General features: G+C 40.7%; 1 protein-coding gene across 3 annotated transcripts in view; it reads right to left on the bottom strand.

Annotated features, from left to right (window-relative positions):
- Positions 1 to 5,770: 5,770 nt before the first annotated feature.
- HS6ST2 (heparan sulfate 6-O-sulfotransferase 2) overlaps positions 5,771 to 13,210 on the bottom strand; it is a 332,677-nt gene continuing 325,237 nt past the window's right edge. For all 3 annotated transcript variants that reach the window (XM_036305376.1, XM_036305377.1, XM_036305379.1), the window contains one exon: positions 5,771 to 8,797. In XM_036305376.1, coding sequence (XP_036161269.1) covers positions 7,900 to 8,797 — 898 coding nt within the window. In that variant the 3' untranslated portion in view covers positions 5,771 to 7,899. The remainder of the gene's footprint in view (positions 8,798 to 13,210) is intronic.

Below are 13,210 nucleotides of genomic sequence, written 5' to 3'. Positions count from 1 at the left end.
TATAACCTGTTAAAGTCAATGATATCTCAAAAACTCCTATTCAAATTCATTTTGGAGGTCCCAGTACTGAAAAGGGAGTAAAGAATTCTAATCTGAAACAAAGGTTCAAGCAGGGTGGCATTCAACATCAAGTCTGGGAAGAGCATTGGATTCAGATTATAGAGAATTTAGTGCATTTAGCTGAGTGTGGGCTTTCATTTACAGATAATAGAGAGCCCCCAATGCTTTCTGAGGACAGTGTGGTAATCAGACCTATGATTTAAGCAAGTAGCTCTCAAATTTACCTAAGCATCTTAGCATCTCACAAAAAAAGGAGAACCTCATTTTGCACCTGAGATTTTTTTTTTCACTTTTTAAAAAAATTTCTTTATTGATTACGGTATTACATATGTGTCCTTATCTGCACCTGAGATTTTGATTCAGAAGCTCTGTGGGGCCCATGAAATCTGCATCTTTTTTTTTTAATATATTTTATTGATTTTTCACAGAGAGGAAGGGAGAAGGTATAGAGAGTTAGAAACATCGATGAGAGAGGAACATTGATCAGCTGCCTCCTGCACACTCCCCACCGGGGATGTGCCCACAACCAAGGTACATGCCCTTGACCGGAATCGAACCCGGGACCCTTCAGTCCACAGGCCGACGCTCTATCCACTGAGCCAAACAGGTCAGGGCAAAATCTGCATCTTTAAACAAATACATCAGGGAGCATTCTGAGCTACAAGTCCATAAATTAGATTTCAAGACACAGTTTTAGGAAGGTGAGTATAGTGGTTAATAAAGAGGCTGAGGACTTGAGAGTGGTTAAGAAGGTATTGTGACCATCCAGGTGCGCAACAGAGAAACCTGACTTACAGTGGGAGGGCTGGGAAATCAAAACAATGTCCACCCTGCCAAGTTTCTGGGAGTTTGAGGAAAGCATGGTCTCAACTGCAATGGGCTCTGGGGAACATTGGGAAACTGCTGATGCCTGTTACATCAAGCTCATTCTCAATAAATCCTATTCCTCTTGACTACTCAATGCTGAGGCTTCTTACTTAACCTTCCTTACTACCTGTGTAGCTTTGTGAAGCCTAAATCTGCCTCTTTGATCAAATTCAAGAGTAGTTGCCATGTAATCCCAAGGACCTTGATGGGCAGAGTATCCTGCTATAGCTAGTTTCAAGGAGAAAAGACCTCTTTCAGGCCTGAGGAAAAAAACACTCATGTGTTTTAATTAATCTATGAAAAGGCTGGTTAGGATTGGCTCCAGCTGGCTGGTTCAGTCCTACCAAGCTATGGTATAGCACTCTCTTTTTAGACTTGACACATCCTCTCTTGTTCTCTTAAGTCACATGAAATCCAGTGGAGCATTTTTAAATGACAAAAACTGTTAAACTTTTCTTAAGCCCAGTTAGGCACCATTAAATCTTACCAAGTTTAGTGAAGTCACAAGATTTAACCAGGCATAATGAGCATTGCATTTATACAACTTAATGAGACTTGATGAGGATTATTGAACCGTATCCTACCCTTAAGGCAACAACATCAAACTTTTAAAATTCAAATGGCATAGAAGAAAAGTATTCTTTTTCCTTTTCTTTTTTTTAAAGTGAAGTGAGCTACCTGAATTTATAAGCCTTGGATATCCCCTTCCCTGAGGGTCCTTCGTAACTGTTAATCTGATAAATTATTATGTGCTAACTTTTAATGGGTTACTCTCCTTCCTACCTCCTAGGCAGCATATATGCATTTTAATAAGCAGCCGGTCTTCTAGACAGGCTGCTTTCACCCAGAGTACAGACTTGGAGTGTGGGAATTCTAGACACCAACCTAGACCTCTGAGGCGGGCAGTTCGACCTTTGGGCCTCTCTCAGATCATTGTACAAACAGGCTCATACTCTGACAATGCTGGGTGGAGAGTTGGGCTGGAAAGGAAGGAGGCTGGTAGTGAGTCATCCTTGGCTAAGTGCAATAAAGTAGATGCCAAATCAGCTAGGGACGTCGGATAATGCATTTTCATTGCTGGAGAGAGTATCAGTGACTCACTTGGCATCTTGTGCATCTTGTGGATCTTTCAGAATACTTATCACTGGCTACATTCAAATGGGTATTTATACATTTAATTCTGTAACATTTGTTTTATATATATATATATATATATATATATATATATATATAGTTATTTTTAGAAATTTCTTTAATTTTTTACAATAGGACATATACTACCTTTTGCTTCTTTTCTTGCCAACATTTTCAATTCTTGATCTCAGAGTCAGTCTTTAGCTATAAAACACATAAGCACCCATTAGGCATCTAGCCTTCAATACTAATAACAATAATCATCATCATAATACTATCAAACACATATAAGGCTTATTCTGTGTCAAGTACTGTCCCAAGTGCTTTACAAATATGAACTCATTTAATTCTCACAACATTCCTCTGAAGTTGGAACTATTATTTTCTCCATTTACAGATGAGGAAACTGAGGCATGGAGAGATTAGTGACTTCCCTAAGGTCACAAAGCTAATAAGTGGTAGAATTGGGATTCAAACCCAGGCAGTGTGGATCCAGGGCCTGCACTTGCAACCTAAAACATCAGCAGTACTCAGTTTGGGGGCTTAGGGCAAACTATCCATTATATTCCAGTTTTATAGGAAAACCATGATATACTTTTGAACTGTTTTTAAAAATGGAAATTGAGTAACAATGACAGCAACATGGTTTCATTTTTGCTATCAATATGATGAAAGAGAGAGAGAGAGTTGGGGACTAGGAGGAATATTAGATTTGAATGCGAATAAGACAAGGAGGTCTGGAAGAAATCACATAATTAGACTCGTTATTTCGGGAGAGTGAGAGTGAGAGTTGTGTAGGTAATTTCATTTTTTACTTTACATACTTCTATATAGTTTTAAGTTTTTAGAAACATGTGATTAAACACACACACTGAAAAATTAATTAAGCTTTTAACTATACTCTGTGACACAGCATTTGGTTTAGACTTCCATAATCCATAGAGAAAAGATCAGACTCTTCCCTGTTCTCAAGCCTAATGCAGTGACTTTCATGTAATATATATTCAGTAAATGTTGTGTTATTGGAAAGTATATTGTTTAAATCACACCCCTGTATTCTCTCAGACTCTGTGATCATTATAAACTCTGCCAAGATTTCACTGTTTAGGAAGTTTTAATTGGCTCTCCAACTCAAGGGTTGACCAATTTTTTTTTTTCTCTCCAGGGCAAGAAAGTAAATATTTTAAGCTTTTCAGGTCATAAGATCTCTGTTGCAACTACTTCTGCCTCTGTAGTGTGAGAAAAGCCAGAGGAAATATGTAAAGAATGTGCATGACTGAGTTCCAAAAAAATTTATTTACAAAAGCAGGTGGAGGGCTGCATTTGGCCCAGGTCCATGGTTTTTGAACCCCTGCTCTAGCTACTCAGAACAGTGTCTCTTGTACTGAGAAACAACTGATTTGCTTTGTTTTCAAGATACTATTCTCAGGCAGTTCCAAGGGTTTTTAACATTTGTGAAGGTCTTATTGATGTATTATAAATTTACTTTAGAATTTTTAAGGTGTTGCTCTAATTAGGATTACCATATCCCACAATCCCATGAGGTTACATTTGGACTCAGAATGCACTGTGTCTTGTTAGATGAGTTACAAATACTTGGTTTTTGTTTGTTTGCATAGTTTGATCCTTAGTAAAACTGATAGAAGAAATTCCTCCTTAAGTCAGGGCAAGAAATCTGTGGGTTGCACATCACATCACCCTGGACTACTCTGTTGGTCTCTTCTGTGTCTCAGGCATGGGGAAATTGTAGTTGTCTCAAACCTGTCATGTGATGATTTTATGTTTCTTTTCACCACCATCCATGGAAGGAAATCATCTCTGCACGTGTGACAGATCTTGTAGACCTCCTACCCCTCCAAGATAGCCCTGCTCTTATCCTATATAATAAAGAGGTAGTATGCAAATTAACCCTCACGCCCTTACAAGATGGCTGCCTACAACCAGGTCGGCAGGGTGGTTAGTGAGGGACAACCAAATGACTGAACAAGCAGGCTGCATGGGGAGACCTGGCCTGCAGGGGGGGCAATAAGGCATGACCAGGCTAGCCTGCAGAAGCAGTGAGGGGTGATCAGGCCAGCAGGGGGTGGCAGTTAGGGGCAACCAGGCCAGCAGGGGGGCAGTTGGGGGTGACCAGGCTGGCAGGGGGGGCCAGTAAGGGGTGACCAGGCTGGCGGGGAGGGGGGGAGGCAGTTAGGGGCAACCAGACCGGCACACAGAAGCAGTGAGATGCAATCAGGCTGGCAGGGGTGGCAGTTAGGGGCAACCAGGCAGGCAGGCAGGTGAGCGATTAGGAGCCAGTGGTCCAGGATTGTGAGAGGGATCTGGACTAAACCGGCAGTCAGACATCCCCCAAGTGGTCCCGGGTTGGAGAGGGTCCAGGCAGGCTGGGCTGAGTGTACCTCCCCCCTGCACAAATTTTATGCACTGGGCCTCTAGTTTTGTTATAACTCCTATGGAGAATCCTAAGTGCTTAGATACTGGGCTAATGAATTCATTCTTCATTATAGCTCCCCTCTGGGCTAACTCAATAGCCAATTTCCTTAGTAGCCAACCCCAAACTTGTGATCTGAAGCATAGTGCAGAGGTCCTCTACCTGTTCCCCACTTCAGTAATAGAGCCCAGGTTTCCAAGGCTATCCTCCTCAAGGGAAAAAGTCTTTATTTTCTAAATATTTTGCGTTCCTGTTCACCATTATTCCTAATGGGTTGTGGGACCCTTATACAATCAGGAGCTTTGGTCGCTCAATTATTACTCAATAAACAGTTGATGACCAAAACTTTCTAAGTATAAATAGTTTACATGCTGAGTATAGTTAAATTCCCCTTTAATCCCAATGAAACAATACCTAAATTCTCTTTTGAAAAGGGCAAGGACAAATCATCCTCATCTATAATCTTAACCATAAGTTTGAAGAAAAATGTACATTGTATATTAATAAAGCATCTTGTGTTCCATAAGTTTAAAAACCAACACTTTATTGCTTACCTTTAACCTCTCTCCTGTGGACACAGGGGATAGATAAGAAATAAGGAGTACTATTTTTCCTTCCTGCATGTTCTAAGACATGCACATATATACTTTAATGAATTTTAAATTAAAACACACATTCATTTGCATAGTATAATGGGTTCAATGTGCCCCCACCCCGAATTTCATCTGTTGAAACCCTAATCCCAATGTGGTGGTGTATGTAGGGCCTTTGGGAGGTAATTAGGTCATGACTGTGGAGCCCTCATAGATGGGATTAGTCCCTTTATAAAAAGAGGACAGGCAGCTAGTTAGCTGTTTCTGCCATGTGAGGACACAGCAAGAAGATGGCATTCTGCAAGGGACATAAGGGTCCTTACTAGAACCTGACCATGCTGGCACCTCGATCTCAGACTTCCAGCCTATAGAACTGTGGGAAATAAGTTCCTGTTATTAAGCCACCCAGTTTATGATATTTTGTTATAGCAGTCTGCACTGACTAAAATACAAAACCTTGTCTTTCATGGGCAACTCTGTTTTACTCAAAAGAGGGAAGAGTGTGGATTACCAGAAGAAAGCGGCCAAAGCTAAGGCCATTTAGATTAGAATGGGCCATCTCATTTCCATATCAGGTGGCCAAAAGGAAAAAAGGAAACTCCTTGAGAAAAGAGAATTCTGTCTGTGAAGTCATAATGTCTAGAGGCTGCAAACCTCAACTAAAATAAGGAAATTACTCAGAGCCTGCAATTTAAACTTTATTTCATATCTATTGTTAAATTACACAAAATCAGTGAATGGTTTGTAAAGCTACACCATTTGGACAGATGTTTACAGTTGAAATCATGATGCTGACAAAAAAGTATATTTATAACATCCCCTATATACAGACAGAAAAAAAATGCACTTAATCTCTGCAAACCATGCACATCACAGCAACAACACAAAATGATTTTCTGAAACAAGCTTTTCCACTGGCTCGGGCTTCATCTTGCTTTCTAACAGTAACTATCAGTTTTAAGAGCAAACATTATCAATTAAAATGAAACAAATTTGAAATACCACAGTGATCTACAGAGTCTTTATTTTAAAAACACAATGTACACAAAATAGTTTCACTCTAAAATACTTTGACTTGAAGGTATGTTTTATTTATTTTTTTAATTCCTTTCTGTTTTTCAGTTCCCAGAATTCCCAGAACTGCAATACTGTCAGACAAAGCAAAATTTAGGAATTTTGACACAAGCTCAGAGTCAAGAAAATTTATTTTCAATTCAAATACTCAGCTTCTTGTCCAGCTTGTGGCCATATTATTACAGATGAAACTAGATCATGCAAATGAGCAGATTGTACAAGATGTGTCTTATGGTCACACTTCTAAGCATGGCTCTTCTGAAAACAAATGCCACTTCCAGTTGCCTTATTTGATTGGCAGCAAGGGGGTTAGTGTAAGTTCTTTAAAAAGTACAGCAAAATCTGTAAAATGCTTTGTAGAACAGTGGGTTATGTACTTTCTTTTTTGCCCTGCTCAATTCATAATCAATACCCTAAAGTATTTATTGATAGACTAACTTTCCTCAACTTATATGCTGATACTTAACCTCATGGCAGAACACTGTCTCCTTTGGTTCTTTCTTAAAACAAAACCTGGTAGAGGGTTAACCTCAAAGAATCAAGGTATGGTTTTGGTGTTATTGAATAACTGGCTATCCTAATGCTTAGTCTACCATTGTTTTTCTTGTGTAATTGTCTACAATCTGTCAACACAAAAAAGAAATAATGGGCTAGAAATAGCCAGCCCAACTGGAAACATTACAATAAAAATGTACAAAAGTAAATAACAATTCATTCACATTCAGGTTCAATTCTATTTGATCAAGAATAACTTCAGCAATATTATTAGACACATTATCCTGTTCAAGAGTTTCTTGATAAGGACTTCACTACACAAATATTGATAAGACAATTCTATAGAAAATCCTGACTTTTATCCAGGATTATACATCACAATAAATTCAGCAACACACCATTTATATGACGAAGAAAGATTCTATAAATGGGTTAGTTTGGAATGAGCACAACTCAGAAGCCTTAAAATGAATGAGAAGCAGCGCCAAAAGATTCCAGAATTGTTGATATTACAGTGCCCAGAAAGTATCTGGAAATTAGATCTTTACATTGGTATTCCATTTAGGAAAAAAAAAGTGTTCTGTTAATATGAGATACACCCTGTTTAAAACCTTTGAGAGTAGAAGGTAGAAAAAGTTTAAAATTTTAAACATCTCTTAACAAGATATGATCCTGTTCTACTTGAAAAGCCAATACTTTTACATAAAACTAACCATGCTTGGGAGAGAAATTTTTCATTTTGTACATTTTGGTAAAATGTAGAAAACAAAAGGTTGTGTGTTTAATTTTAGGCTTTTTATGTTTATATTCATGCTAACCCCTGAAAAAAAAATGCTTCTAAAACTGAGTTTTAACAGTGTATCATAAATAATTTAAAGTCCTTTTTTTTTAGCGATAAGTAAAGTGGTCACATTTTGTTTTCATTTTGCCTTTATAACGAATTTAAGAATTTCTTACAATATCTAAAGAGCAATTTCTGGTGAGTCTGGTTTGGCTTTTGGATTGTATAAATAGTCCAACAAACCAAAAAAAAGGGGGGGGGGACAACTTAATTACATATTGAAATTTGTTCTACCCACGCACAGTTTAACATATAATTGAAAGGCAACTGTAAAGGCAACATCTTAACTTTTTTAGCTTCCAAATTTAAGGAAGCAAGATGTGTTTGGACACTCTCATCTTTTCAGATTTGCCATATTTTTACTGGCGCTTTGGGAAGAGTGTGCAAAAGCCTTTGGGAGCCATTTAACGCCATTTCTCTACACTGCCTATGTAGTCATTGGTGCCATTGCTGGTGTTGCTATCGCTCTGCTCTTGGCCTGGGTTCTGCTTCGGGTTTTCCCGGTTTTCTTTCTGGATTGAATTCTGACTCGAACTCTGAGTCAGATTCTGAATCAGATTCTGAATCAGATTCTGAGTCACGTTCTGATTTGCATTCACATTTGGGTTCTGACTCTGATTCTGACTCGGATTCTGGCTCTGGACCTGACCCTGGCTCTGGAAATGGGTCTGAAGGAACCTTCCCTTCAGGAATTTGCGCTGTTCCTGACGCTTCCGCCTAGCATCCTGATGATCCTTCTGCCTCATAAACTGATACCTTTGCAGAAAGAGATCTTTCGCATAGCTGTACAATTCCATATCCAGAAAATTCAGTCCCTCAATCCGCTTTTGGATTTCCTCATTGATTTCTACACTAGAGGCCCTAGTGGTATTATATTGGGTAAACGGCGAAATGAAGTTCATGTTGAAGGTTTTTTCAAACAGATATTGGGTCTTCCGCTGAAACTCAGTGAGGCCGAAGAATGCCATGTGCTTCAGATTCGATTTGGCACTTTCTAGGAGAACCTTGTTTCTTTGCTTTACAGGCATGACAGAGAGGTTGTAGCAGCCTACAAGGGTCAGGTCAGAGAGCATGCGCACCTGGCGGTTGTTGGCCAGATTATAGGGACAGTCCATGAACTCTTTCAGCGGGCAGCCGGACCAGTCATCACCAGTGTAGCAGCTGGGCAGCTCTTCAGAGGTTGGGGGCCTTCCATCGCAGACATGCAGTGATGCTTTCCATGTCGCCCCTCTTTGGACATGCCTCCACTCACTCAAGTACCGGGACACTGGGTCTCGGAGGATGGTGATATAGTGGAAGTTCCTATGGAAAAAGCACAAAGACCAACAGTCAGGGATGTGGGTGACATAGTGGCATCAGGGAGGTGTATGGCATATGCGATGTTCACTGGCTAGTAAAGAAGGCAAAAGGGGAATGATGGAGATCTGGTGGCATTTTCCCTGTGAACTGTGCTGTAGTCTCCTCTCTTTAGTTTCACTAGCCTGTCCAGATAGCTAATTCTTTCACCTAACTTGCTGGTATCAAAAGTTTAGGCCTAGGACATCCATCTTGTCATGCTTCACTTGCCCTCTGTTTCTCTCTCTCTCTCCAAACAATGACAAAATCCTTTCAGTGGCCCCATTTGCTAAGTAGGCAACCATTTTATTTCAAACCGCCCCACGCAAACTCCCATTAAATGATCATGAAATGAAGACTCAGTGGAAGTAAGTGATTTTATTGAAGTGATATGGAATTGGTAAGTGAAAATAAATTCTAATATTTGTTGCTAAATACACAAAAGCTTTTTTCTCAATATCCAGTCTAATCAGAATGTCATCTTTTTTAAATAAAATTTTTTATTGATTTCAGAGAGAAAGGGAGAGGGAGAGATAGAAACATCAATGATGAGAGAGAATCATCAATTGGTGGCCTCCTGAACGCCCCCTACTGGGGATGGAGAGTGCAACCTGGGCATGTGCCCTTGACCAGAATTGAACCTGGGATCCTTTAGTCCGCAGGCCGACACTCTATCCACTGAGCCAAACTGGCTAGGGCTTAATCAGAATATCTTATTTTTTCTTTATTGATTAAGGTATTACATATGTGTCCTTATTCCCCATTTCCCCCTCCCACCCACCCCCACTCATGCCCTCACCCCCCTGGTGTCTGTGTCCATTGGTTAGGCTTATATGAATGCATACAAGTCCTTTGGTTGAGAATATCTTATTAAAAAACAAAACCTCATTGAAAGAGTGTTTGATATGATATCTTTGTTTTTGGTTGTATAAACATCACGGCTTATACATTATGGAAGTGGAATGCAGAGATAGGAAGAGCAGCCCAGGGCCTCCAGGAATAAACACTGTGGTTAATTACTGACTGAAATAGACATGGTATCTGCCAATGGCATATATGCAAGCTACTACCTTGGTTTCAGTCTTCGCTCACATGGTACTTTTCCCGATAGGAAAATTAACTCTGTAAGTATCCAAATGCCCCTTTTCTTTACCCATTGAAAGGACAACTCGATGTCAGCAAGAGCAGAGGCTTAGCTGTGTGATTCTCTTCACTTTAAAGCTGAAAGCTGATAAAATTCTTTGTTCAAATAGCAAACTAGCAAACATTAAAACCACACACCCCCATACATAGCAGGTACACACACACCCCCTACCGCAGGAACATTAAGGCTTATGATATGATCAGGTATACTCAAGGGGAGAAACCACCATGGGGTGGGCTTTTAATAAGAAATGAATTTCCATTCAGGCTCAGTGCCTAAAAGACAAGGTCATGCAAGGGCATATTGTGGAAGGAAAACAACAATAAACACTGAATATTAGCAAAGAAAGCCTGGAGAATGGCTTACAGCTTTTCTGAAGTTTATTCATTCCCATGTGAAAGGCTGCTGGCCCTGCACACATGCACAAGGAGCAAGAAGGAAACAACTCAATCACCCAACTAACTAAGTCTGTTGGCTGATGTCCTCTGAGGAAATGTTTCTCCTAAGTCTTGGCCTTTGAGCAACTCGGGTACCCTGGGAGCTATCCTGTAGGCCTCTATTCTGTGCCTGGTGTTTCCTCTACCTGGTGTGACCTTCCTTTTTTGACTGGAAAATTCCACTCATCTTTCAAGTCCCAGTCCAAGTACTATTTCTCTTCTGAGAAAACTTACTGCAACGCTTGCTGCCAGCCATCACCTCTTCCCTGTGTCACATAGCGCTTCCACACTTGGCCTGTGTTAAAACACTTTTGAAACTGAACTGCAATCACTTGTTTCTATTTCTGCTTATACTATGTTTTCTAGGACAGGGGTTCTGAGCCATCCTTCTATAACTCTCACACCATCCATCCCAGCTTTGTACCTTGGCCTTTACACCTGGCACAAAGCAGAATCTCAGTAACTCCTTCAACTGCTTATTTAATTTACTATTCTGGAGAAATTGGAAACTAAGAAGGATATGTCTGATCATATAAAAACTCTGGCTAATCTAAGTGCTTTGCAAAAATTACAGAAAACAATTTTCATCACTTTCAATGATTTTTCTGGAATAAACAAGCATGGACACAGAAGCATCTGGGAGTGAAGATGGTGAGGGGGCCAAGACCACCTTCACCTATTCTCACTGCTTTTCTTAGGACCTGACTTAGTGACTGCCACTAAAATTCACCTCAGTGAAGATACACCGTTAATGAGTAGCAGCTTTTGTTCCCCAGCAGCCTTTACCAACAAAGTTGACTATTCCCATGGGCTTCCTCCTTCCACTCCAAGCTTTGGTATTCATTCATTCATTCAGTACATAATTATCAAGCCTTTATGCTAGGCCTCAGGCGAAGCTTAGTGACAATTAGTCTGATTATTTGGGGGAAAAATGAAATTTATTAAGTTCAGTGACACATTTGGATTAATCTTTCAACCAGCTTTTCCAGGCATGCATTATAATGGGGGCTGCTGGGTGTTTTGAACCACCATAGTGGAGTCACCTTCATGCTTAGCTGACAGTCCTTCCCCAGTATGTTTTCCTGATTTAAGCCTACAGTGACATCTTCTGGTAAGTCCTAGAGTGCACCCCAGTGCCAGTCTGAGGCGCTCCTTTCTAACAACTCTTCCTTACCTTTCAGAGCAGATTAATTGCAACCACCAGGGTTAGTGTCAAGAACAGTGATTTGGAAGTATTATTCCCACATGGGGAGAGAGAGGAGACACCACAGAAAGGCAGAGACAGACATTCCAAGAGTCTTCATGTTCTGGATGTCTGACTCCTTTCACTCCAAGGTCCCTAGTGCCCGCATGAGATGAGCGCAGTCTCTACACTGTAGGGATTATCATGGCAGCAAGCGAAATTAGAGGAGCCTCCACATAGGCATGCATGCAGGTGTGCGTGCATACACACTGCCCTGGTGATAACAGCTACCCTACATTCAGATGACAATAGTTCTGGAGATTCAGTGATTGCCAATGGCTCCCTTCCTCCGGGCAAAACAGGCCCAGAAGCCCAGATTGCCACAACAGGAAACACTTAATGCTACTCGAAAAATGATCTTATAAATTAAAAGGAAGATCTGCTAAAGGGAAGGTTTCCAGGAATGTCCAGTAGCCTCCCGAGTTGCATAATGTGTTGGTATTGAGAAGGCAGGTAAGGATAAAACCTGGGAGTTTTAGCTGGGCAAAGGACCCAGGATGCCCATTCCTCAGAGTGAGGAGTTGTAAGGAAACATTAGAAAAGCAGTCTTCCCACCCACAGCAAATAATGATATGAAAGCCCAACCTTATGTATTGAGAATCAAATAGGCTCAGGGACATGGGTGGCACGTTTTCACTGGTCAGTTCAGTTTAAGCACCTAATGTGTGCCTGGCATTGAGACAGGCATGGGGGACAATGACAGGAGTAAGAGGTGGGGACCTAAGGAGAGTATCTATATATATAAAAACCTAAGCAACCATTACAACTGCAGGACTGAAACGACCAGTCAATTAGTCGCTATGATGTGCATTGACCATCAGGGGCAGACGCTGCCCCCTGGTGATCAGTGTGCTCCCACAGCCAACCTCCCTCCTGGCCAGCACCCCTGATTGGCCCTGATCACCAGCCAGGCCAAGGGACCCTCCACCTGTGCATGAATTCATGCACCAGGCCTCTAGTTTCAATATAATGTTAGAGCAAGTACAAGGCACAATGAATGCAACTTGCAGTGATTTTTAACCTAAACTGATGAAAGAAGAAGAGTTGGTGTAACTTTATTTTGAAAAACAAGTAAGAATTAGATGAGGCAAGAAGAGAGAAATGGAGTATGAGGCAGAAAGATCAGCATGAGCAAAGGCACAGAGGTATAAACTTCCGTGTTGTGTGTGGAGGAAGTGCATTAAAACATCTTACTGGGAATTCCGAGGTGGTGGAAGGAATTGAGGGTGAAGAAGTAGCAATGAACCTGGTTGTGGAAGGCCTCAGATGCCATATTTAAGAATTTAGACTTCTGTGGGTGACAGGGAGGTCTACAGATTGGTTTTTAATTCCACACATATGGCTTCAGATATTTAAAAGAGAAGATTTAATACCCAGAGGTTTCTCTTCTTTATGCTAAATATGGTTTTCAACTATTCTCTATACAGCTTCGAGTGCCCTCTCTGTCATCTTCTTTGCCTGTGAATATATCCCACTTTATTGGAATATGCCCTCCAGGCATAGTCTGAAAAGTACCTAATAGGAACAGTCTATCCCCCCTCTCACTTTTGACACCA

The sequence above is a fragment of the Myotis myotis genome, unplaced genomic scaffold, assembly GCF_014108235.1.
Source record: "Myotis myotis isolate mMyoMyo1 unplaced genomic scaffold, mMyoMyo1.p scaffold_m19_p_4, whole genome shotgun sequence".
Taxonomy (NCBI): Eukaryota; Metazoa; Chordata; class Mammalia; order Chiroptera; family Vespertilionidae; genus Myotis; species Myotis myotis.
The sequence above is the reverse complement of the archived record's forward strand: the minus strand, read 5'-3'. Positions and strand labels throughout refer to the sequence as shown.